Genomic DNA, 26385 nt, shown 5'->3' with positions numbered 1-26385 from the left:
GTTCTCAAGAAGAAATGGAGAGAGCCCTCTGCAGCAATAAACTTGACATGTTTATTAATTAAACTATCACTTAAATAAAAAAAAGTGCATAGAAAATAAACATGTTTAAAAACTCCTTTTTTTTTTTTACAACTATGTACACTTTTTATTTTTACATTCAGTCTTTTGCAGAGCTTTCAGCATTTTTTTTAAACTATTAAAGTATTTCCTTCTTCCCTGTGGCAGGGAGTTAACACTGATGTACTTTAGACACGTTTCCTCTTTTTTTAAAAAAACCCAAAAAACCAAAGCCAAAAAAACAAAAAAAAAACCAACCAACCTGTAGATTGGAAGAACACAAGAAAAAAAAAGTTTTGTTATACATGATAAGTTGTCAAGAAATGTATTTCTAGAACATAACCTTGCCTTTGCAGAGCTTTTTTTTTTTTCCTTTTTTTTTTTTTGTTTTTTGAAACAATTATTCACCTATCTGTAGTTACTAAAGAGACTGTAAGTTCAATAAAAGAAACACCACAAGTATAGTTCTCGGCCGATAGACGAAGCTACTGTACCTTGTTAAAAAGATACCAGGAAAGCACAGAGCACATTTTTCCCTATATGTAGGTGGTACCCCAACATTCATAACCAAAACAAGAGGAAGGAAAGGAAGAAACCAAGTTGTACAAGTACTGACTGTAACAAGAAGGGCCAGGAAAGGCCAAACCACCCGCTCCCAGCTTCTGGCCCTGGCTGCCAGTGCGGAGTGAGCAGCAAGGCTTTCCTGGAGCTGTGAGCAACTGTAACACAATCCTTATCTATAGTGTTAAAGAGAATTAAAAGCCATGAACCGATACTGAACTAGGCTTCATTACACGGTGCATTACTATATTAGTTCCTATATATATTGTATTTATAGTTATAAAAAAATTTGCAAGTGTTGAGAGTGGACCAGTGTATGGGTGAATGGCATGATTCTGCACAGACCGTCCTGCTGAAGAACTTGGTATTGCTTTGAAATGAAAGAAAACCAGAAAAAAAAAAGATACCCAGCCCTTTGCAATGACCCGCTTCTCCTTAAAAAAAAACATGTCGGTTTGTACAAAAAAAACCCAAAAACGCCCTAAGGTTCCTTTTTTAGTATTTTCAGATACCATGATCTGCGTCAGTCCTTATAAAATATACATTCATACACGGGGAGCTGGGCGCTCCTGGCCAGCCCGGGCCGAGGCCGGCAGGCTCAGCTGCCCCGGTGTGCCCGAGCCGGGCTGGCCGCGGCGGGTGCAGCTCCCGGGGGTACAGAGAGTTTCACTGGCCACAGCGGCGCCTGCCGAGGCAGCCGCCACGGGAATAGCAGCAAAGCGGGCGGCCCGCGGGCTCGGCTGGTCCCGGGGGAGGAGGGTGCCTGGCACTTGGCTCTGGGGACTCCTGAGGCACAGCGCTCCCCTCCACCCTCCTTCCCACTTCTCCCCATGCGGGGCGGCTCTGGGCAGCGCTTCCCAGTGGAACCTCCTCCTGCAGCCAGGAAATCGGGGAGCGCGGGGTGAGAAAGCGTAGCTGAGCTCTGGGATAAATCAGGGGCTTGGCCATGGCGAGGGCTATGCCCCTGCCCCGCGTCAGAAACGGAAGGAAAAGGGCCAAGAGCAGCTGTGCTCCGGGCCACAGGGCCCAGATCCCCCGGGTGGGCACTCTCTGGGCTCCTCAAAGTATGTGCGTTCCCAAACTGTCAGTGCATCAAATCATCTCAGTAACAAATGCAGCCTCAATGTGACTTTGCTTTCAACAGTTACCAACAAATTATCCTCACACAGTGCAATAACAAAAGGAAATCGGCAGGTTCTGAACCTCCGAGCGCTGCTGTTCCTTCTCAGGGCAGAGGAAGAAGTCTCAAGACCAGAGAGGAGTGGATGGGGGATGCCCCTCTGAGAGACCTGGGGAGTCAGCAGGCACTCCCAGTCCCTTCCCCACCAACTGCCAGTGCCGGTTCAGAGCAGCCCTTGGATACACCAGCTCCAGGAAGAGTGGCTCCTGTAACAACTGCAACCTAACCACCAGGAAAGCTCGGACAAGCTCGGGCGCTTTCTGCTTTCCCTTCTGCGCAGAAAAACCCATCTGCCTTTGAAGGACAGACTGTGGCAGGAGGTGTGTGTCTCAGACTGGCCTCCCAGCAAAGAGGTATTGAGGGTCACGTCTCAGCCTGTCTTGCTTTTCCTTTTTAAACCCTTGCAGGATACCAGTATGGGCAAGGCAGAATCAAACTATCTGCCCGAGTCACACACTGTCCTCCCACAGAGCGAAACTCATTCCTTGCTGGGCAGCTCTCCCTCCTGCCCCCATCCTTATGGGCAAATACAGTTTAAGGTCCAGTCAACCCTCCCGGAGACAGTTACTAAAGTCAAAAAGGCAGAACAAGAGTAGAAAACAAAACTAAAGCAACCCCCCCACTGGAGAAAGGCTCAGACTGTGTCCAGCCAGGTATTTCCTAGAACCATCCTATGAAAATAAAAAAATCATTAAAAAGAGATTCTCTTAAATTAGGATAATACCACTGTAAAAAGCCTCGTCATAAGTGCTTTCCCCTATGAAGTGCTTCTCATAGAAAAATATACAAAATATATTTACATTTATAAAACCTTAAATACTAAACTGTAAACAGAACAGAGCAGAATCCAATGTTGTCACCGTCAGGCTTGGGTCTCTCATTTGTCTCTCTCTGGTTTTGCTCTGAGGCACAGGGCAGACCCCATAGGGAGGAGGACTCACACTGCTCCAACCAGGACAGTGGTGTCCCTCAGCCTGCTCAGACCTGGCCTGGTTCCTCATCCACTGTGCCAATGCCTCCTGCGTTTCCTATGCATGTCGGGATGCTGCAGGCGAGCCCAGCTGGCACTTGGCCTTGCCTTTGCAGAGAACTTTGGCTCCGTTTTGGTGTCCTTCTGCGTCTTCTGGGGAACACAACATGACTACACCCAGACGACTGACCATGACAGGCTGCAGGGGCACTCTCCTGCCTGCCCCCCCAGGCCTGGGACACTGTGGCAGGGCAGAGCAGAGCGGGTGCCTCCACACCAGTCCTTCCCAGCTCCTGCTCTACAGCGGTGTGCGGCCAAGGCCGGGCTGGCTCACACTCCCTCCTCTCTCTAGAGATCTCAGTTCCTCGAGACACTGCTGGCTGGCTGTGCCAGGAGCTCGCTGGACAGAGGAGGAACCCAGCTGCTGGAGACAGGACCCAGAGGACTACCTCCCTCCCACATGGCCCAGAGGGAGTGCTGGTGAACGGGAGCCTTTGCTAGCAAAGATTTACAGTGCCCGAACTGTTGGCACAAGCCCTCCTTGCCAAAGAATGCCAGGAGCTCCCCTGCTCTCAGGCAGGGATTTCAGAGCAATATGTCAGCCAAACTCTTCTTGTGTCTAGTTGTGGGCTGCTCTTTCCTGCTCTCCTCAGGAGCGGCCAAGCCAGCCCCCCGCACACCTACTCCCACTCACACATAGTGTTTTGCAGACATGCAGTCCCTGGGGGCCGCTGGCAAGGCACAGACCTTCTCCCCAGGAGGCAAGCTCAAATACTGCACTACCCAACCAATGACTCAGCCCTAGGAAGGAGAGCTCTGGCCAGGAGACAGAGAGGGACACGACCCACGACTGCTGCCCTGTGCCTGGGCCTGGGGTGACCTCCCCTCTCCTCTCCCACTCATTAGCCCCACGCTGAGAAACAAATATGGGGGCGGGGGGAAATGAGAATAGCAAAAACATAACCATGCTGATCTTCTCCAGCCGCCCATGTCTCTCACAAGGGTGAGTGTGCACATGCGAGACATGAAGATGTGGACTCGGACAAACACAGCCGCCAGTCTCAGGTCCCTGAGCCCAGTCCATCTTCACTCCTGCTTCTGGCCTCTCTGTCCTGTCTGAGTGGCCGGGGAGGGGCTCACTCCAAGCTTTGGTTCACCCCAGGCCCTGCAGGGCTCACTTGCAGCTGACGGAAGTTCTAGTTTAAAAACTTCCTGCACTTCTTGGCACCGCAGTTACAGGGCAGTTTGTTGCTGGCGTCTTCAATGGGGAACTTATAGTCATAAGTGAGCTCTTCCCCTCGGTAGATTTTGCGCATGGCAAAGATGACAATGTGTTTCTGGCCATCGATGTTGATGACCCGAGAGTAGCAGTTGGGCTCGCAGGAGTGGTTGATGAAGCGGGCTGCGTTCCCGTGCATGGTGGCATCCACCACCTCGGAGTCATCAATGCGGAACATGTAGCACCCGATGCCCTGTGCAGGGAGGACAGCGGAGGATTAGTGCAGGCAGGGCAGCACACCTGCCCCAGCAGACAGCCCAGCACTGAGGAGCGTCTGCAGCCACTCTCCACTGGGCCTCACACATTCCTGCCTGAATCATTTCATGCCCACATTCACTGAGACTAATCTGAGACCCTGCCCAGACCACAGAAGGGAAAGAGAAGTGCCTCTAAAGCTCCAGCTAGAATGAAAATAACCCAAGAAATCAGTAAACACAATTTGAGATGTCCCCAACAGAATTTTATATAGGCCTGTCCTACCTTCACAGCCACTTTTTAGCTCTCCCAAACTCTTTAAGAACACCTACAAAAGCCCAAAACTCACCTTACTGTCGTAGTATTTCTCTCGTTTGTCAGTGAGGATGGAGCGAATGACATTGCCTGAATATTCGATCACCATCTCACCTGCATCGATGTTCCTTTTGCAGAACAGACCCCGGCCATGGATAGGAGACCTAAAATGCAGTAAGAAAAGCAAATTATTTCAAATGAGACAAGCAAAGTTCAAAAACATCAGATTGCAAAGGCTGCAAAAAACAGGCTGTGACAAGGACCACTGTTGTTGTACTGTTAACCCTTCTCAAAGGGAACACTAACAAGACCACAACCAGGTCACTCTGCCTACATCTGAGCTATTACCAAGGTAAAGCCAGCAAGGAGCAAGTGGTCTTTGCTGAGGATTGCTTTTCAAATACATAACTTGGGCAGAGAGGAGGAAGAGGGAAAAAAATCTCAAGCCTGCTTTTGCCCTCAGTTTTGCAGTCTGGCTTCACAGAAGGTTTCCAGTTTCCACCTTCCCCTATCCTACGGACAATGGTACCAGAGCAAAACCGTACCTGTAGACACCAACTGCCTCCTTGGAGGTCTTCTTCAAGTGCCGGAAGCGCATGGGCATTGGCAGATCCATACTGGTTGCCCTCCTGGAACAAAGAGGCACAGCTAAGTGATGACCTGTATACGAGACTCTGTGCCATGTATTATCTGGGGCACTTTCCAAGGTGGAGTAATTTATACACTGTACAATTTAGACACTGCAACCTTCAGATAATACAATCAAAATAAACGCAGTGTTTTCATATATATATATATATCTAAAAGATAATTTCCTTTCTTTCCTCCTCAAATTCTCATCAGATTGTTTTCATTGTCAAGGAAAAGAAGCATTTGAAGGCAGACCAGTCTGGTGGTCACCTTCAGCTGTCACTTCTCTTGTTACTGCAGAAGTCACCTCTATATCTGGGAGTGCTTGACAGCTTTCAATGTTTAAATACCCCTCAAAGCACACAACCCTTAACTAAGTGTGATCTGCTCATTTTAACACCTCAATACTATTTTCCCCTTTGAACCTTTAAGCCCTGCTGCATACCGAGCTGATTTCAGCTGCACTTCTTCTTCTTCCTCGTCATTCGGGTTGTATTCTGGTGGCTGTCGGTGTTTAGACGCCAAGAAATTAAACATATCAAATGCAGATTTCCTGCAATTTAAAGAGACCAAAGGGAGTTTGTTTTACTGACTGAAAATAAATGTGGTTGCCACAACAGTCTGACATGTTTACTGTCTCACACCTCCCCTACTCTGCCCTCCCTTAAAGCCCCGTGCATCAGGGCAGACACAGCAGGTTCTGAGAACCTCCAGTAACAGCCTCAGCCAGGAAAGGAAAGCTTTGTTAAACCAAAGGGGCCACAAAGTGGCACAGGAAAATGTGCAGAATTCAAAGATGCTGAATGGTTGATTTTCATGTGCCAGTTTTTAACATTTATCTGAGAGCTCTAGTGCTGCCGAGATTTGCCGCTCCTGCCCTGCCACAGCCTAAGTTATGGAGCCAAAGGGCCATAAACCCCAATACTGACAAGGTTCACACTTGCCTCAGGTGGACTTCAGCCCGAGCAGAGCCATGTGGGTTCAAAGGAGGTTCATTGGCCTCCTCTGGCTTGTGAAATCTGAACTTGTAGTTGTGGCAGTGCTTTGCTCCATACAGTTGCTCTATCAGGAACACAACAGTATCATGGATAATCCCCAACATCCTCAAACCGTTCACACCTGGAACAAGAAGTAGAGCACAACAAACACTAATTATCAGTGCAGACTTGGAGCAGGAAGGTACAGCAGCTTGTCACAAAGAGCTGGGACACCACACAGCTGTCACAGCAGCACTGTATTAGCTATTGCATTCTATGTGAGAGTCTCTAATCCTTCCATTGGGAAGAAATTACCCTCCATAAAGCCTGCAGCAGGTTAACTGGAACTATTGAGAGTCTAAGACCCTCACAGAAAGATCTGTTTGCTCTCCTATGTTCAGCACAGGCTGTTACCTGCAAAGGACAGCTGCTTCAGGCGGGCGTTTGAACGGGCCTCTTGCACCTTGTCAGTCAGAGACTTCCAGGCATCTGCAGCACACACACAGATGACAAATGGTGACAGGGTATCCGAGCACTGGGATACTCATATTTAAATAAACTAATTGGAGAATATGAAGTTTCCAACTTTCCACAGGCCATAAATTAAGGTCCTTGGATCTAATTGCTTTCATTCTCTTGCAAATTCATATTGGCATAAGGCAGGGTGTTCAGCAATTGGTCTGGAGGAAAAGTCTGGATACCCAATACTCCACTGTGTGATCCACATTGCCTGTTTCTTGACAAACTACAGTTCAACATCATTGGTCAATTGATAAAACAAAATGGGTCAGTGATATATATAATAGGTCCCTGAATATATTATACTGCAAAATAAATAATAGAATCCAGACATTATCAGGATGGGAACATCGACCTAGGATTGTTCTAGGGCTGTAAACCAAGAGATTTCTCTTTCTCTTTTTTTAAAATCTATAAATAAAGCAAGTAAGAGGTCCTCAGAAGTAATAATTTTACTTCTAGTAAGGACAGCTAAAACCAACACTGTGCAGTTCTCACCTTCAATGCTTTCTGCGCAGATCTGAAAACCATCATCACTAGAGATCTCAAAAACCAAACCTTTTTTTGGTTTCTTCTCACCAAGACACTCTTTTCTCTTTTGTTCTTGCTGAAGCCAAAACATAAGAGGGGAGCTGAAAGTGCCCTCTTCTTCCTCAAGAGCTTTTGAGCCTAGAAAAGACAGAAGTCAGCATGAAGATGGGAATTGGAAAGAATGATTTTTACACCTGGTGTTCCACAATTGAAAATAACTTACTGACTTGCCTTTTCACCAGCAAATCCAACCAAGAAAAAAATTCTAGAGTGTTGCAGTAAGAGTGTGAAATCTCAAGTGCTGAAATTCTCACAAACTAAAAACAGAGACAAAACTATTTGTCCAAGATCTACAAATAGCAAACAAACCTTTCCTCCCCTTATAGCAAGGGTAACACAAACTAATAGTTCTGATCCTTTTCCTGACAGAATGACAAACACAAAAATCAGATCTTCAAACACCACTTTCCCAGTCCTGAAGAATTCTGAGACTAGGTGTTTTTGAAGAAGTGACATACCTGCATTTTCTTGCTCATTTATTGAGTTCTGTGTTGACTGAGGTTCTGGGACCGCAGCTGGTTGCCTTGGGAGGGAAGGAGGAGAACATGGAGAAAAACAGCTAACAACCTGCCTCATTTCCTCACCAACCCTGAGCAGCAGTCTTAGACAGATGCAAGAATCTTTTTCCAGATCAAATGTTCTGACATCAATTCAGTTGGAAATGAACAAACAAAAAGATTCTACTCAGTAGCATTTCTGTTTGCAGCCTCTGTCAGTCTGTGGGCAGCAGCCTAATTCCACACAGCCTGTGACCGCTCTCGGTGTCAGCCCTACTCAGGATTAAGGTGCAGGCCAACACACAATCAGACACCGCTGAATGAGCATCTCCTCAGCAGGCACTGAGCTTCCCAGAACTACATGCAGCTTAATGCAAAATGATTCCATATTGCATCAAATTGTGACTGTGCATTCCCCACTGAAAGCTCCCCAGGCATTTTAACTAGGAATGCCAGACTTCCTGCATTCTCCAAACAAATGTCCTTCAGCTCAAGCGAGCAGAACCACGCAGAAAGGTCTGTTCAACCCTTACCCTGCAGACTGCCCATGTGGCTTCTGCAATGGCTGATCTACACTGGCTGCATCCTGCGCATCTGCCTTCACAGCAGGAGTCCTGGAAGAAAAAGATTTGGGAACATTCAAAGTATCTGCCAACCCATGTGTGCCATAAATGAGACTGGAAAGCAGGAATGTATCCATTGGGAATTGCCAACACGGATTTGGCAGTTCTGCAGAATTACACAAGTAACAACAACAGCTTGTAAGAATCAGAGAACCAGATCATGATTCCAGCTCCACATCAGAATCAAAAGCTGCACTTCACAATTTGCCTTGACTTGCACAACTTGCTGGAGAAACTAGTGCAAGATTCTCTCATACTGTTACAAAACCTCAGGGATGAGCAAAACCAAACTCTCCTCTTACCCTGTAACTGAGACTGGGGGTACAGCAACAGCCCCTTTTTCGGGAACGTGAGCTTCAGAAGAACCAGCCCATGCGTGAGAGGTTTTGTGCTTCTTTCCATTCCCTTTGTCTAATAATGGCTGGATGCGTTTGACTTTTGGCTTCATTTTTGTGGCACCCAGCACAGAGCTACTCGCAGACTGCTGCCCAGGTGATGGGGAGCCTCCTGGAGATGCTGAGCTGGCATGCATCACTGATGAGGAAGCCTTGCTTTGTTCGAGTCCGGTATTGTTTGGAACATCGACCAGCTGCGGAAAGCTTGACAACTGCGTGGTTGCTGGAACTGTGCTAAGGTCCAGCTGGGAGGATGCAACCCCGGTTTTGTTGGCTAAAAGCTGTGACATGTGCTGAAGCTGGTAGGAGCCTTCTGGGTCAGCAGACGATGGAGCGACTGTCATGCCCATTGTCTGTGCTGAGGGTAGAACACAAATGCTTGATGCAGCTGTCATGGCTGCCGTAGACGGAGTCTGAGATGCTCCCAGTTGTGAAAACATCCCAGAACTTGGTGGTAAAGTCATATGCTGCTCCTGAAGACCAAGGCTTTGCTGACTAGCTTTGATCAGGAGGTTGCTTATTGAACCAAGGTCCCCCAATAATCCAGGGCTTGTTAATGTTACTGAACTTTGTCCCAAAACGTGACCAGGAACTGACCCACCAGTACTAGGGGCTGCTGTGGCCTGCATGGATACAACGTTCAGCACTGAGGAACTCGACGTTAGGCCTGATACAGGCCCTGCTGGGAGGTGACTGGCATCTGCACCAATAATGCTGGGAGATGTGCTGACTGCAGTAGTAGTGGTCCCACCTTGTGGGAGCAAAGATGTTTGCTCGAAATACATGACCCCAGACTTTGACCTTTTGATAATATTGGGAACGGTTCTATGGGATGTTGAATTCGCAATGGTTCCCAAGTCCAGGGGGTGGTTAGAAATCTGGGAAGGAGCAAAATTAATTAAGGTCATGTTGGAGACCATATCAGAAGGAGCTATAGCAGAAGGGGTTCCAGAAGGAGCCAACTTCTTGTTCTTCCGTGACTGCAGACGGGATATGGGCCGTTTCTTGCCCAGGGCAGCAGCTGGTGTAGAAGCAGCAGTACCAAGATCTGTCCTCTGACTAGCTTCAGACACTAAGAGCTGAGGATCAGGGGGTGGCTGCACCCCAATTAGAAGACCTGGTGAAGGACTGCTGATGTTTGGTGGGAAGCCTGTCTGAGCAGGCGTGGAGAAGGGATGTATATGCTGGTGATGGGACATGGGCAGTATACCCTTGCTCGTGGGAGGGAATAATGACTGAGATGGAGGCAAGCTCGGATTCAATCCTGTGGTCAGTGTGAGCCCACTCCCCATAGGCCCCAGCACTGAAGTGTTGGTTTCCATCACACTCTGTGCAGAACTAACAGAAGGTGTTAACTGTATCTTTTGGGTGACACCGTTGGGAAGAGTTTGGAGGACGTACAGGGGCTGCATGTTTTGATTAACTACCAGAAGTTTTTCTGCAGCTGGCTTGAGGTGGGGTGGAGTTGTCTGCACCGAAGCGTTGGAGATTTGCGAGGGGCCAGGACTGTCAGTGGAGTTTGGCACGTACTTCTGGCTCTGGAGGGGAACAGTGGGTGATACTGGCACCTGGATCCCTGGAGTCCCGCTGTTTCTTGTTAAATCTTGGTTGCTGCCATGTCCTTGCTCGACAGGGCCGCAGGCTGGGCTGGCTATGTGCTCTGCATCTATGTGACCCTGGATGAAGTGATCAGGAGTCATGTGTCCTTCGGGGCTTGGGTCTACCCCTGGACTCAGGAGAGCTGTGTCGCCTTCTCCTGAGGCAGATTTTTCTGTGACTGTCACTCTCTTCTCCCCAGACTCTGTGGAAGGCAAGGCAAGCATTGACCTCTCTCCTGAGGAGGGAAGTGAAGACTCTGAAATGACAGCAAGCCTGTTGTGATTTTGGCTGGGCACCGTAGGGCTGCGAGTGGTCAGAACAGAGAGATCAGAAGGAAGCTCCAGTGGCAACTCAAATTGCTCCTCTGCAGATATGGAGGAAGAGACACTGCTGTCCACTGGTTCGGCGGTGGGCAGCTGCTGGGAGAACACCTCAAACAAACCCATATCCTTGCCACGGTTGCTGTCAAGACCTAAACCTTCTCCAAGCGTGAGGAGTTCAGATGATGAGGACTCCGGACTTTCTCCCAAGGCCTGCATAGATGGAGTGTTCTTCAGCACAAAGTCCATGATGTCGGAAGGGAGTATGTTCCCACAGTCATCACTGTTGTTATTGTCCGAGTCGGATTTCAGAAGTTCTGTGTTGAAAGTATCCAGTAAGTTCTTGTCAGCAGGTGTGCTTGCATGAGCCCTGCGGCCCGTTTCCAACGAGCTCAGCTGCGCTTCCAGAGAGTCCTGACCCTGAGCTTTAACCCTGCTCACAGGATGGCAGTTATCAATCTTGGGGTCAGTCTTGTGGACGGTGGAGCTCTTGGTGACTTTCTCACCAGCTTCTTCAGTTCTATCCAGCTTTAAGTTCTCTGTCCCATTCTCTTTGCTGCTCCTTTTAGTTACTTGGCTGACTTTTCTGGTTGTTGCTGTGACACTTGTATCACTTTCAGTTCCATCATCCACACCGTCAAGCTGTGAGATTTTTGGAAGATCACACTGCTCCTCCTCCCTGAATAAGCTATGGGATGCGAGCCTCTCCTCTGTGTTTGAGGAAACCACAGTCCTTGTGAAATTGTAGTAGTATAAGTCGTCCTCATCTGATGTGCTCAAATCATCTGCTCCATCCACTTGTCCTTCTGCAGACCGCTTCCCTCGCTTCTTGCCCGTTGAGTTACTGTAGAAGGGAATGTCTTCCTCTCCATAGGATCTCACACCATACAGAGGAGTCAATCCAAAGAACATATTGGATCTGGCCCGAGCACTTCTCCTTGGATACCTCCGCTTGTATGAGCCTTCTTCTTGAGCTTTAGCACCATCCTGGAGCATCAAGCTGTTATCTTGAATGGCCAAATTTTCATATGTGTTATTCTGAGATTCCTGTGTTGGTGGTTCATTTGGACTTCCCTGAATTACAGGGTTCTCTTCTGGGCTTTCTGAAGCTGAGGAGGGCTCTGCCAAAGCAGCCAGGTCTGCCCCTGCAGACTGAGTTTCAGCATCACTTTCCTGCTGTGCATTTTTAGCCTGGTTTTCACTTTCCATTTTGAGAGGAGTCAGAGTAACTTTAACGGTGCGTTTCCTGGGTGCCTGTGATTCCTTAGGGGCTGCTTCAGCCGGCACTGCAGTCCCTTTAGATGGCCCTTGTGAAGACGGAGACTTATCACCAGCTTTTTCAGCAGGAATATTATTACATAACCTCTGACTAATTTGTTCAGTTGCCAAACCCTGATTGCCAAAGTCTGCTTTCAGTTCATCACTGCCTACTGCTTGACTTGTCTCTGTAAGAGATTTCAGGGAATGCTTCTCTTTAAAACTGTCTTTCATTAACTTTTTGCCTTTATGACGTTTATCTCTGGGGGCAGTAACTACCTGCTCACTTGCTGCAGGAGATCTATTGTTTACTCCAGCAGCCTTCAAGGTTTTTGCATCCATCTCATCAACTGCAGTCGTTTTCTCTGGCAGTAAAGGTTCCATGTGCTGATCTCTGTCTTTCCTTGGGCCCCTCTGATGCAAAGGTGGAAAGGGTATTGCTTCTTTGGAAGAAAATGATCCTGAACACTCTTGAAAGGTTCCTATTTTATTCATTTCCATAGCTGATGAACTGGTTGGCTGAGTGGATCCTTTGGAGCTTCCTCCAGAAACAAAAGTATGAGACAAATAATCTGGGTCCTTTGAGGCTTTGATCTTCTCTCCCTTAGAAAGTGCACCTTTGGCTACTAAATCTGAACTGCTGGAATGTTTCCCTTCTGTAGACTGAGATGCATCCAGCTGGTAAGTTTTATTTCCAGTTGTAGCCACTGTTTTCTGGGAGCCTGAACTGGTAGAGCAACTTTGAACTGGAGCACTTGGAGGACCTGTGCTTACTGACCCTACAAAGCGGTCAGTACTTTTGACAGTAGGTTCATATTCCGAAGAGGCCCCCATGCTGGAAACTGAGGACACGCTGTGCCTGGAGTAAGTGCTCCCAGCTCGTGTAGGGGAAATCATCCGGAGTTTGGATTGTTGCTGTGACAGAGAGGAGGTGCTGTGTCTCCGAGAACCAATGCTCTTCAGCCCCGAGGACAGCAAAGGATCTCCCACTGTCACTATTTCATGGGTCACTGGGGTAGGACTTCCTGAGAAACAAAGGCAAGAGAGACTGTCAGATGATCTTAAATCTTCACAATGAATGCACATCCAATTCCTTCAGACAAAACACAAGAAATTAAAGCCCAGCAAAACTTTTTAGCCAAACAACACCAACACACAGTGTTTATACTTTAGACAGATGTTAAAAACCTGATACCTTCAACCAGGATTCAGCAAGTTTGTATTTTAGGGTTTGGTATCTCAACTTTAGATGTGAATTTTCAACATCAGTTTGAAAGAAAAAACACTAGTCAGAAACTGCTGAATTACAACACCAGATTTCTGATTCTCTCTGGAAAAATACCAAGATATTAAGTCCCTAACTGATACTACAATGTTTTGGGCTCACTACTACTATGTGGTGCAAATCCTGCCTCTTCTTCATCCCAACAGAATGTTTGTTTTAGTTGTACATTTCTCTGCAGGCCATCTCTACTGTGTATTGTTAGAACTTCCCCTCCTCAACCTATTGCCATTTCACTGCTTTCTCTAGAAACAGTAAACTGAACACCTCATTCTGAAAGAAGCCAAAAAAGACAGGAACTAAACCAAAAATATTACCACAATAAACCTCAATCAAAATCAGCAGCAGCAGAAATACCTGCAGAGGGTAACGGCCGCGAGCCAGGAGACCTCTGTGCGGAGGGGTAACTTGGCACCCTGATCCTGGGACCCTTTGAGACCACTGGATAGTAACAGGAACTAGAGGTCTGAGAATGCAAGGGACGATCTGGTGACGGTGGGTTTACAATTTCAGGTGTATTTCGGGTGTCTTTTGGTAGAATTTCTGTTGTTGTATAAAAGGAAACAACAGTATAAGCCATCACTGAGCCCTAAAAGCTACGATCTGATGAAGTATATATTACTATCACGTTCCACTTGGAGAATCAGAGTATTTGTTAAATAAACACAAAGTCAAAGATCTGACATCAGATAATGTCTGGTTTCTTCTTGTAAGAACATTTTCAAATATTTGTAGCAATTGCTCATCTTACACATGAAATTCCACTATATATTTATAGAGTTTAAGACTCTATGTTAACAATGACAATGACTAGAAACATTTTAAAAATCTTTCACAGTTTTACCCTTGGATACAAGTAAGTAATTTGGAAACACAGAACCACAATATTCAACATTGTATTGAATAAACCCCATATCACAGACCAAACACAGTCTGAAGTTTTAGATCACTGGAAGATTCCCTGAGTTGTAGACTAGAAACCATCCCTGCAGCAGTGTTTGTTTGGCTCAAGTTCTCAAAGCAGTATATCCAGGAGCTTAAAGTCTTGAGCTGCTGTAACATGGAAACCTGAATTGGATTCTAGCCCAAATTTAAGAGATTTGTTTTAAGAGATGCACTATGGCAAAACCATTCAGAGAATATACTTCTATGAAGTCCTTAAAAGATTACCTGTAAGGGGAACTGGGCTATGGGCAATTGTTCTGTTATCATCATGCTCTACAGTGCTGTTGATGTCAGGTTCCACGACTGGAGGTCGGCACTCCATGATCTTGCAGGTATACACACAGCGCTTCCTGGCATCTGTTGTGCTCCAGTACACCCTGGAGCACCTGGAAGATAATTCAAACAAACCAATTTACTCAACAGCTGAGTAAACCTCATTTCTGCTTTAAATTCTCCGTTTCTCAAAACTACATTGGCCAAAGCCCTCCTGGCAGAACACATTGCACACCCTTAATCAGAGATTCCTCAACAGTGTAGGAAAAACTACAGCCAATTTTCCCATAGGTTACCTCAGTGCTTGCTTGACATGAAATATACTGAAAGACATTGAGTCTTGAAACAGCTTATACTCACTGATAGCCGATGGGAAACAACTTATCTTCACAGTCTGAGAGGTCATTCAGAATTCCTAAGCAGTCTATTGTCATTGAACCTGAGCAGAGAGAGGAACAGTTCTGTGAATCAGATTCCAGCACCAAAGGGGGATCAAGCATCCAGAGACTAGATCATACCAATCATCATGTGGATGTTCTCTGGTTCCAAGCCACTAAGAAATTTTCTTCTCAAACTGATTCCTTCAAAGTCCACAAAAACTCTCCTAAGAACTTCAAACCCATTCTCAGGAACCACCTGGAACAAGAACCAACAAAACTACTTGTTAATTAAAGGAACCACCACATGCATGCTACATAGTTTGTCCTACTTGAACGTTATTTTGGTCTTTTGGTTTTTGAACTACCACACAGCACCAAACTTGCCAAACTTCCCCAGGCCACTTGTATTACTGACTTCTTTTTAAGAGCAATGAGGTCCAGTCCTTGTTAGCACAACACTCAACATAAACTTCTAAAAAGTGCTCATAGTTACAGGCTAACCCCACCTTCAGAGAGCGAGGCAGAGAGTGAGAGAAGAATCTTACCTCTCCTTTGATCAAGTCACGATGCCTCTGGCAATAAACTTTCTTATCATCCAGAAAGACACAGTTCTTGACTCGTGAGCACATGAAATGATAGTTACTGGTGCAGGAAGTGAGGCAGCAGCCTACTGTGGCGCCTGACTTCTGGCAGAACTCACACCTCTGCAGAAGCAAAAAAGAAAAATACAAAAAATTAATCTCTTCTAAAACCAGACCACCATTGCTGTTGTCAGTTGGGGTTTTTTGGCACAGACAGAAGTTTAGAGTAATGCTTGATCTCCCGCTTCATTGCTGCTCCATTTCACTACAGTGACTCACACAGACAAGCGAGAGACATGGAGGAGGAGGCGAGAGGAAGAATTATTCCTCACATGGAACAACTTTTTAATTTGTGGACTGGTTCTTCCAGGCCTTTCCCAGACCTTCCTGCTTGTGCTTCATATCCAGTCCTCACATTTGCAAGCTTCACTCCATAATATTTCTGCACTGAGCAAGGATAAAATAACTTTCCAAACATCTTCAGTCAGTTCTACTCCATATAGTGTTAAAAATATTGCAAGGAAAGGACAGAGAAGAACAAATACACACGAGCCATCTTTTAGCTGGGCTCCCATCTTGGATTCCAAATCAGCATGAAGTTTAACAAAGTGTTCTTTGCTTGTACCCACCAGCTGCTTTCCCCGGATAACAGCCATGTGCACATTTTTCAGAGAACCATCATCATCTTCAAACACTTCTGCTGACCACAAAGCACAGTTCACATGTGTCCATTCATTTTGGCCAATATAGAGAAGACGTCCAGCATCCTAAAGAACAGAAGGAAATGCTCTCTTCAGATGTTCCTGGGGACACAACAACGCACAAAACCCATCCAGAACTCCTCCAGAAATGGGAATGGGGCAGATACTCACGTTAGCACTATCATCACCATATTTCAGGCACAATGCACACTGCCTGTTGTCTTCCACATCTGGAGGTGGGTTCAGTTCAGGACTATCCTCTCTGCTTCTGTCAGAGCCTTAAGAGTTAAAAGAGAGAACAATATTGAAATTCAGGGCAGCAAAAATTCATCTGGACAGATTGTCAGTAAGTGAACACAGTAGAAGAGTTTTCAATAGCCAGCTTGGAAACCAAAGCGCAAGTCAGCCTGTGCACAACCTTCATTCTGGGGGGAAAAGAGATGGGTGCAAAAGCATTCTTGGGTCCAAGCTCGGCTCAGAAACATCTCATATGTTACTGCCTCTGAATGATTTCAGGTCACAGAGGTCTCCAAGACAGCTGTACTTCTGGGTTTGGGATTGGCAGTCCTGACATCAGTTCTCTTACCAGAGATGGGAGGTGTAGGAGGATGTAGAGGAGTTGGTGAATCTGGCTCTCCAGGCCCTCTGAGTTTTGGAGCTGGAATGATTTTCTTCATCAGAGGGGGCTGTTCAGTGCGGTTGTTCTCTTCACGCTCCTGCCACTGAGCATAATTATGGTCGAGCGATGGGGGCAGCACCGCATTTGGCAACATACCACTGCTGAGAGGAGCAAGGAGTCAGTGTCACACCTGGCTGCACCGAGGCTCCTGCGCCCTGCTAGCTGACACCCACCCCCCAGCAACAACTCCATTAATCACCTACAGCCCACGTATGTTCCCCACCAGTCACATTCTAAGGGTTGTGATGTGGCTGTCTGCATCTTTGAAGGGTAACAGATGCAGGAGGGCTACCCCAAATGGGGATGCGAGAAGGAGAGGGAAGGAAGGTCAGGACTGACAAGCCAACACACAGTACACCTAGTTCTAATTAAGAATTTTGCTTACTCTGCTTAAAACAAAGAAGTGTGTACAAAACACAGGAATGGGATTACTGCGAAACTTCTTAGGAAAAAAAAAAGGAAACAAAAAAAGGAAAACCAGAAATTCCAACCCCGCAGACAGGCTCTTTCAATACGTTTTGCTTGGCCAGCTGGCAAACGGCAGGGCGTCGCAGTTGGATACAGAACAATTACTTACTTGCTTGTTACTTTATTTGGCTCCCAAAATCTGGACTTTTTTACACTGAACCATGGAAAAACACGCTCCATTTGCTAAAGGAAAAAACATCCCATTAGAAAAGTTAGACAACATATCAAAAACTTCAAAGATGTTCAGCCAAAATGTACTGTAAAAGCACAACTAGTAACATTTCATTAACATTAACAACTCTGACAATGTATTATTTTATTCCTGGAAACACCCAAGCAAGGCTAAATGTGGTGGCCCTTTAGACTCCAACATCAACAAGCAGGGATAGGATACCAAGCAGATTTTTTCAAAGTAACTGTAGGCCAGCTCACCCGAATAAAGAAGGACTTGACCATGCTGTTGGCTTTCTTAATCTCTGGCTGCCCGCCATCGGCATTAATGGCTGCTTGAATTATCTTCACGATGTCATCACTAAAATCCAACTGTAAGAAATCCACAAAACTTCACATTAACAGGATTGTCTTTTGCCCAGCTATACCACCCACTAATTTTTGAAGACAATGTTCAAGTGAACATTCAGATGACTGTAAGATTGAACCAGAGCATCAACTTAAAAGCAGAAAGGGAATTTGGCTGTGATGAAGCAAGAAGACCTCTAAATTTGTAAACTGGCTGGCACAGCTGCTACACCCACAGCCGTTCACTTCAGCTGACTGGTTTTAAATCCGCTAAACTAGCTGTCTCATGAGGATTTGGTCAAAATCTGGCACCACAACATTCGCCAAGCACTTTGCAATATACAGTGCTCCTCAAGATTACAAATTCTCTAGGAAAAAAAAAAAGGAAAAGGCTGGTGTATGCAAAGAGAATTTATTTGGTCAACACTAGCATTTTTTGTAAATGACCCTGGAAGAGATCACCCCTCTGCCCATGAATCCTTAATTTCCAGCTAACCAACTGCATCAGGGCAATTTGGCCAGACCTTCAGTCAGAATTTTCATGTTCAGGATGACCTGAACACTTATTTACATAAATGTCTGACTAACAGCAAACTGGGGTCTGACCAAGTACCACTGCTGGCTACAGAGAGCCCCACAAAAGCGTCAATTACTTGTGTCTGGACCAATATAAACTGGTGCCAGCCAGAACTATTTTTAGCAGCACAATAACCTGCTTCCTTGTTCCTAAAGTAAAGGCTTAAGGTGCTCAGTTATGAACACCATATGTGATAAAGCAATTCAGAGTGTCTAGTAATAGAGTGGAACATGACATACCACAGAAATGTAACTTCCTTGATCCATTTTTCTTTTCACTCCTTCCAGATCCAGAGGTTGCTGCTCCTCCTGTTTACTGACTTCTGTTAGGACGGGAGGATCGGGACCCTCAGGAGAGCTTCTGGATGGGATACTCTCTTCTGTCTCAGGATTCAAATCAGGCGGTTTTGCTGCCTGTGAACACCAGCAATAAGACAGAGGGATGTTAACTATTGAAATGCAGCTGCTCCTGATTATACCCTCCCAAGCCCATTTATTGGTCCAAAGACTCTTGCTAATGTGAAAGAAAGGAGGCCTGAATTTCTGTCCAAAATGTAGGGGCAACAAAGAAAAGCTCTTAACCAGCTTTCTGCTGAGACCTGCAAGGTGCACAGCAGGACAGAACCATCAACCAAAAGGATCAAACTCATTGCTCAGAAGTCTTATTTCTGAGCGTATATTTCAAGACAAAGATCCTGTTCTTTTGTCAGAAAAGCACCTTCATCATCACAGAGCTAAATCCTCCTATTCCTTGAAGAACTTTACCCTATTTTTCTTTCAGCTTCCAAGTTGTATCACAGATACCCACTTCTCTGCTTCCAAAGGAATCATCAAAAGAAAGAAAAAATATAACTAAACCACAGCACATGCTGTTCCAAGTATGATGCAGACAATTCTGCAGGATGAAGCATAGCAACACCTCAACAACTCAGCTGAATGCCAGAGTAACAGGGCACAGGCTCCAGCTTACCTGTCGATACCGCAGTAAGTGGCTGGTGGTTCTGGAATTCAACAGGGCTGTTAAAACCTGCTTCAAGGAAATCTGCAGCTCCTTTTCCAGTGCCAGACGCCATTCTGCAGGATGCTGCTCTGTACAGTTAATGCAGGTGTATGCCACGCTCTCGGGCAAGTTGGAGAGTATCTCATACATTTCATCTGGGGACAAAAGAAGATAGGATAACCATCTGAATTGCTTTACTGAAGGATACAGGGAAAAAATCCCTGCCCTGCACCTACTGCCTGAGACTTTTCATGTAACAAAAGCCGCTTGTACAGCTAATTGAGGGACACTGCCTTTGAGGATCCTGTGCTTTCAGGATATCATTGGTATTAGCACTGGTTTATCTGTTGTTACTCCACAGGCATTTTTCAGGTAGGTCACAAGAGGTGAGTGTGTTAAAGTAACACTCTAATAGAAAGGTCCAAGACTTGATTGCTTTGGTCTAATCACTGCGTCATGTTCTTCAGTACTGAGGGGACGAGCATTTCCTTACCAGACAGGTTTTCACACTTGGAGTGGACCCAGCGGTCACATTTCCCACACTGCATCATCTTGCTCTCATAGTCATCATCATCGTAGCATTTGTCACAGAGAGGACAAAAGTTTCCTGCAAACAAAAACTTATAGAAGTCTGAACTGTTACGTGCACTTTCAGGCCCGACCACAACCAGCCTGCACTGCTGCCTGGACCATGCCAAGCTCAGGTGCCTTGCCAGCCCCCTGCCCACTCACAGTGGCTGATTCGAACCCAAGCAGCTGAGGAAGCTCCTGCTGTAAAGAATCACAACCATATGTACCTTTAGCAAAGAGTTTGGCACAATCATGACACAGGGAGAAGTCATGAGACCACTGTGCATCCCATCCTTTGCCCGGTGTTGTTGATCCACAGCTCTTGCAGCGAACACATTTAGTACATATCTGGAAAAAGAATTCATTTGGCAAGAATTACTTGCTTTTATCCACCAGTTTCTGTGCTTTCCACACATTTCATAATTTTTATTATTTCATGAGTGCAGAGATGTTACCAAACAGAACAAGGAGTTTTAAATGCTGAAACTTTCACTGAAGAAAACTGAGCTCACTTCCTCCATGGTAAGATGGTGATAATACAACAAGAAAAAAACTAAACTAAATCACAGTATAGTTTTTTTGTCCTCCATATTTGCACTAAAGAAAATATCACCTTTCCCTCACCTAAAACAGACGTAGTTGTGGCATTTCTTCTGATCTAAAATATACAGTCCTATTTTAACAGTTTTTAAACTCTGTACATTGTAGAAGGAAACACATACACAAAGTCTTAGCAAATACACTACAGGCACTTAGAACAAAAGCTTGAAAGACACAAATTAGCAAATTACTCCAAATTGTCTCTCAATACTGGTATCAACAGGTTTGTTACCAAACACTTCCATTTTAAAGACCTTTTTCCATGTTATGGGACTATGACCAAAAAACTTACTGTGATCTTATGACTTACTACAACTGAAAAAAGGGGTAATCTCTCTAACAATTCTGCTTTCTCAGAACATCTTATCAACCAGCCACCTCAGTATTTCCAAATGTACCTTCTGAGGCAATAGGCACCTTGCCTTGAAGAGATGAGGAACTGCATCAGAGCAAATCACCAGCAGAGCTCTGCTCCATGGCATTGCTATCAGTCAACAAATGAATTATCCAAAAAATAAATCAAAATCCCTTACCCAAACTTTCTTTTTCTTGGTGGGTTTTGTTGGGTAGTTTGGGCCCAGGCACTCAGGGTGATAGCTGTTTCGGCACTTGTTACACTCCAGCAACTGCTACAGGAATAAGGGAAAAAATCATTGGTACAGACACCCTGCAAAGGGATGCAAAATTCTGGACTTTTAAATTTTTTACTGGACCCCCATTCAGGTCATGAGAAGGAAGCTGCAATGGAGCAACTCAAGAGGCCTCCTCCCCAGCGCAGAGAGGCTCTGCTCCTGGCACATGCTTGCTGGCCAACCTCTGGACCAGAGGAGCCCTGGGAGCAGTGGGGGTGCTGCTGGGTCTCCCAGAGTTTGGGGGTACCTTGGTGGCCTGGTGCTGTCTCCCACAGACGTGGCAGAACTTGCAGCGACGGCAGCACCAGTTCTCCAGCTGATCCTCCTGGGGCCGCTCACTCTCCTCCAGGCAGAACTTGTGGAAGGGCTCACAGCAGACCTGGCAATATACAAACTGCAAGGGGGGAGAGGCAGGTTTTAGCAAAGCAGGAACTGCTCCAAGTTCCCAAACCAGCCCGCTTGTGCTCTGAACCTCTGAACTATTTTGAATTCTGCTTTACAACTGACAGAACAAGATTTTAGGAGGGAAACTCTGTATTTCAGGTAATCTAAATAGCAACTGGACACCTCACAGCCACCAGGAGTCTGGTACCTGTTAACTAAGTGCTTTGAGCATTGATAAAGGCCTATAGGGCTCTTCAGGATCTCCCTCCCTCACTTCCTCCCTGTACTACAAGCCAGATACACCAGAAGACACACTTGGAGCATGAAGCAGGGACATGCAGAGCAAAGAGAGTCTCTCTCCCTCCGTTCAGCCCACTTCGCCATTACAAAGCTCTTCTAGTTTCTCTGTACCCTGTACAAGAGTGGTCATATCAGAAAAACAATCATCCTCAGAGCACAGACACTGCAGGCTCACAGGGGACGTGGGAATCGTTTGTCCCCTGGGGGCCCCTGACTAAGAAGGGGATGGCTCCATGGCCCACAGGGCCTTCATGGACCTCAAGTGCATTGATGTCCACATCCAGAACTTAACCCCCTCTTCCCCTCTCCACTCATCAGAACCCAGGCCCTCCTAGAGCAATAGCACCCAGGTCAGCTGGTCTGAAGATGCCGAGAAGGCACCTAGCTAAACCTGGAAATGCATTTAACACATCTCAATCCAGCTCTTTAGGCAGCATCAGAACCTTTCCAGTTATGTTTCTGTAACAGCTTACACGTCTTGGCAGGTATGGACACACCTGGAAAAGTCAAGGCTGTCTAAAACCTGTCAGCACCATTGGGGAGTCTTTTTTATTTCAAGTTAAAAGAGAGAAAAACTCTTGCTTTATATCAGATGTGAGTTCCCAAACTGATTTTAAATACCTTGCACTTTATTATCTCGGGACAATTTCTAGCAAGGACAGATTTACCGGTATTATTTTGATTTCTTCTGGATTAAGGTCATTATAATTTTTATTTATTTATTTTTGTAACAATACAGTGCTGTAATTAAGTCATCAACAGCAGAACACAATGCTTTACCTCCACATGTCCACTGCTGGCACAGAGAAAACACACCACCCTGGGAGTAATAGGTACCGAGGTGACGATGCCTAACCCACCCATCTCCCAAACATTCTCCACTTCACAGTCCTCCTGAAAGTACAAAAGGACACATCACCATGCAGAACAAGGCAACACAACATCACTACAAAATGCTCCCGCCACTGTTCAGTTCAGGGGCCTGTGATTAAGATGCCTCAAACTGATATAATTTCAATGTCTACCTCAGTCTACTTTACAGTGTATTCTGGGAGAGTCACACCTCGGCGCTGTTCATGCCGAGAGCACTCAGTGGCATGCTAGAGCCTTCCTTCTAGGGAAAGCAAACCTAAGGAACAGGACGAGGCTTTTCACAATTGCACAAGTATTACTAGAAGTGAAATTTCAGAAGAATTATACTTTATTAAAGCTCCATATTTGTATAAAACACTTATGAGATCCCACTATGATCTCCAGTATCAACACTTATAGATGAACTGAAAAATTATTAGGAAAATATTTTATTATTATTTCAACACTGTTCAAAAATGTACATGAATTATCATTTTAAAACCCCAGATATACCCCAAACGTTGTGAATTACAAGTTACTAACATTTTCCCCAAATCTTGTTGGCTCAAGTTGTGGTAAGGTTTTAAAGTTCCATCTTAATGGAATCATTCTTCATAAACCTCAAATTCTTGCTCATCCTCACACATTGACAGTTAAGGTTTTAAAGCTTTAAGTGTCTCTTCATCCAGTACTCTAATTATAAGAAAAAAAAGGCATAACAAGCTTTTAAAAATCAACCAAGTGACTTGTCATGAGGCTCCTATTTTGGCGGTTCCCTTCGAAAGGTACCAGACACACAAACTCAGCAGTTATTGCCAGCACTTTCAGGGGACTCTAGTTCCAGTGTCTGAAAGCCAGCGGACATTCAAATACTTAAAACATTTTGTCCTCTACCTTGAAATCCACTCGGATTCTGTGGACTCCATCTGTAGGTGGCTTTTGCTTGGAACTGCTGCCGTTAGTCAGAGTGCTGAGCAAGTTCAGTGTGCTGCTCTCTGGCTTGCTTAGAGGAGGGGGCTTTTCCTGGTCAAGCAAAGGAGCCTGCATTAATCCCAACTCTGGACGTTAGAACTCAATCAGCAGTTACATCCAATACCATAAATCATTTACAGACAAACCCCCAAACCAGCACAAAATTAGCAAGTATTACAAAGCTGCAGGGAAATGACCATTCTACAAACCATTCCCTAAGAGCATTCCATGTGCAAGTTCACTCCTAATTCCATGTGCTTTACCATCACATTGTTCTTTCATCAAAGCATGGGTTGGTGTTTGGATGCAGTGGGGCAACTCTGGGTATAAACAGGCTCTACTCACTTCTCCTTCAGGTCTACTTAGGATAATTCTTTTTTTCCATGACTGAGCTATTTCTGAGACTAAAGTAGTTGCATTTTTTAGGGAAAAGCTAGCCTCCACCCTCCAACACACAAATCTTAGATACCAAAGTAACATCTAAACTGAATCTTAGGCATAGGCCATGGTTTTTGCTATCCACATACTGCCACAAGGGAAAGCCTAACATCTTTAAGAACCAAATAAAAAAAATCTGCAAAGGCTTAAGCAATATGGTTCTACTTTCCAGACAGAAGTTCCAGGTGCTTGAGATTTTACTGACTGTATAAAAAACAGTATTCACCTTTTCTTTTGGTTTCTGTTTCACAGGGAAAGTTGGACGGGGAGCAATTTTTTTCTGTTTGCTTTGTTCTGTGCCTAGGAAGGGGGGGAAAAATTATGAGTATTTCAAGTAACTAACAGCCACCTGTAGAGAAGAAAAGGGAAAAAAATCAGCTGGGTAATGTGCGATGAGTTTTAGACTAGAACTTTTCCACCCTCTTCTGTGGCTGCACCTCCCCAGCTATGAGCAGTTTCTTTGAGGCAAGACTAGAAGAAGAGTTTGCTCTGCACACAATCTGGAGCATTGTGAGTGCAAAGCCACAGAAATCCCAGAGCTGCCTGGCTGGTGACTGTTCACACTGCTCTGCACTACATACAATAGTGGACTATACTTTTGTATAAAAGATTACATCCTCCTGGTTTCACATTCAGAATGGGAAGTTGACAGACTTAACAATTCTGAAAATACACTTCAAGACTGCCACGACTATACAACTCAGGAGTCCCAACCAGGATAGCCATCTTTCTCCCTGCCCTAACATACACTGTGACTCAAGAAAAAGGAAGCCAGTTCTAAGCAAAATTTCCAAAATAATCTGCTGAGATTTCAACACACCATAAAGCATTCATCGGGTTTAAAATGCACCAGCTTTTAGCAGTATTGTTACTTAACATGACTCAAACGTATTGAGGATAAATAGTCCCATTTACCTATTTCTGGCTGGGGAGTCTGCTTTTTCTTGGGCTCAGAAGTGCTAGGTTTAGGTGCTTCTTTTTTCAAAGGTCCTGAGCTTGGTGGCTGAGGAGGAGGGAGCTGGACTGGCTGGGACATCTGCTTGCCAGTCTTTCTGGTACCAGACACAGGGACCTGTTTGGGCTCTGACACAGGAACGGAGGAATTCCCATCCTCATGCTTTTCCTCAACAGGCTTACGGGCAGGCTCACTGCTCTTCTTCCCAGAATTGTCTTCTCTTGGTACAACAGCCTGAGGAGTTTGTTTCTGTCCGGAGTCCAACTGGTTTTTTCCAGAATGGCTTTCTTTCTTCTCATTTGTCTTGGATTTCTTCTCTTTCTTTTTTGCAGCTAAGAAAAAGAAACACAGATAAAGCAACACAAAAAAAATAGTGTGACTTCAAATGATTTTCTGCTCTCTTGAAACAAGGATACAGACACTTTGATTCAGAACTTTGTCATTCTGTCATGCCAAAGAAAAAACTGTACTCAAAAAATAAACTTGGTTTGTACTTCAATCTATGTTCTCTCGCACTTAGGGTCCCTATTTTGCAACAGCAATAAGCAACACCCTCCTGCAGTAACACAGATTCAGAGCAGAGAGCAGGCTTTGTGAGGAAGGAAAAGGAAGCAAAAGGAAGGAAACAAACCAGTCCAGCCAGCACCCGGCCAGTGCTGAAAGACACTGGCATGTGCAATGTCTGTCAGTACTCACATCTCTCCTGCCCCTTGCACCTGCCACCAACAGTGCAGGCAGGCTGGCTCCCAGCAGAATAATGTTTATAAGCTCAGTGTAGCTAAAACAGCACAGAGAGCAAAACCTCTGAAAAGAACAACTTCTGTCTTGTCCTATACTCAAGGCAAGTCTTTTAGCCTACCTTTAGCTTGCTTCTGGAGATAAGCTTTTGAAGGCATCCACTGTAGATTCTGACATTTCCTCATTCTAAAAAGAAACAGCATGTCATGAAATCAGAACAAAGATGCAGACATCAAGAGGGCAGTCTGTAAATACTCAACATCAAAAACTGAAAAGAACATTATCAATACATACACTACTTTTGTTCAGACAAAACCAAGTACTCTTAGCATGGGACTGGGTTAGGGGACCAAAATTTTTGCTAACTTTATTTAATTTTATTCTCTATTTGTCTTATTCTTGGCATAAAATGTCTTCTGTAGACTGGGCCAGGCTTTGTTTCTGCCTCCATTCCTGTAGCAGGGCCCATGGCTCTGAAACCCAGCCCAAAGCCTGGGCAAAGCTGCTGAGAGCAAGACTCCTTCCAGTCTGCAGAGTGTTCTCACACAGCAATTCTCACAGCAAAGCTTATAAAT

The 26385-nt window shown here is 45.4% G+C and overlaps 1 protein-coding gene across 3 annotated transcripts in view; it reads right to left on the bottom strand.

Annotated features, from left to right (window-relative positions):
- Nucleotides 1–29: 29 nt before the first annotated feature.
- KMT2A (lysine methyltransferase 2A) overlaps nt 30–26385 on the bottom strand; it is a 40067-nt gene continuing 13711 nt past the window's right edge. The window contains exons 6-36 of one of the 3 annotated variants that reach the window (XM_077189931.1): nt 25932–25996; nt 25033–25404; nt 24344–24417; nt 23602–23730; nt 22636–22749; nt 21419–21565; nt 21073–21168; nt 20167–20287; nt 19863–19976; nt 19340–19524; nt 18610–18783; nt 17707–17817; nt 17384–17457; nt 16714–16907; nt 16299–16405; nt 16056–16193; nt 15391–15549; nt 14984–15101; nt 14826–14904; nt 14418–14578; nt 13605–13790; nt 8697–12990; nt 8305–8385; nt 7733–7797; nt 7182–7352; nt 6579–6653; nt 6132–6306; nt 5633–5740; nt 5103–5186; nt 4592–4721; nt 30–4240 (exon numbers count right to left, since the gene is read on the bottom strand). In XM_077189931.1, the coding sequence (XP_077046046.1) occupies nt 3965–4240; nt 4592–4721; nt 5103–5186; nt 5633–5740; nt 6132–6306; nt 6579–6653; nt 7182–7352; nt 7733–7797; nt 8305–8385; nt 8697–12990; nt 13605–13790; nt 14418–14578; nt 14826–14904; nt 14984–15101; nt 15391–15549; nt 16056–16193; nt 16299–16405; nt 16714–16907; nt 17384–17457; nt 17707–17817; nt 18610–18783; nt 19340–19524; nt 19863–19976; nt 20167–20287; nt 21073–21168; nt 21419–21565; nt 22636–22749; nt 23602–23730; nt 24344–24417; nt 25033–25404; nt 25932–25996 (8377 nt within the window). In that variant the 3' untranslated portion in view covers nt 30–3964. The remainder of the gene's footprint in view (nt 4241–4591; nt 4722–5102; nt 5187–5632; nt 5741–6131; nt 6307–6578; nt 6654–7181; nt 7353–7732; nt 7798–8304; nt 8386–8696; nt 12991–13604; nt 13791–14417; nt 14579–14825; nt 14905–14983; nt 15102–15390; nt 15550–16055; nt 16194–16298; nt 16406–16713; nt 16908–17383; nt 17458–17706; nt 17818–18609; nt 18784–19339; nt 19525–19862; nt 19977–20166; nt 20288–21072; nt 21169–21418; nt 21566–22635; nt 22750–23601; nt 23731–24343; nt 24418–25032; nt 25405–25931; nt 25997–26385) is intronic. The other 2 variants (XM_077189932.1, XM_077189933.1) reach the window with 2 other exon arrangements.

The sequence above is a fragment of the Agelaius phoeniceus genome, chromosome 23, assembly GCF_051311805.1.
Source record: "Agelaius phoeniceus isolate bAgePho1 chromosome 23, bAgePho1.hap1, whole genome shotgun sequence".
NCBI lineage: Eukaryota > Metazoa > Chordata > Aves > Passeriformes > Icteridae > Agelaius > Agelaius phoeniceus.
This window is presented reverse-complemented; position numbering and strand designations above follow the sequence as displayed.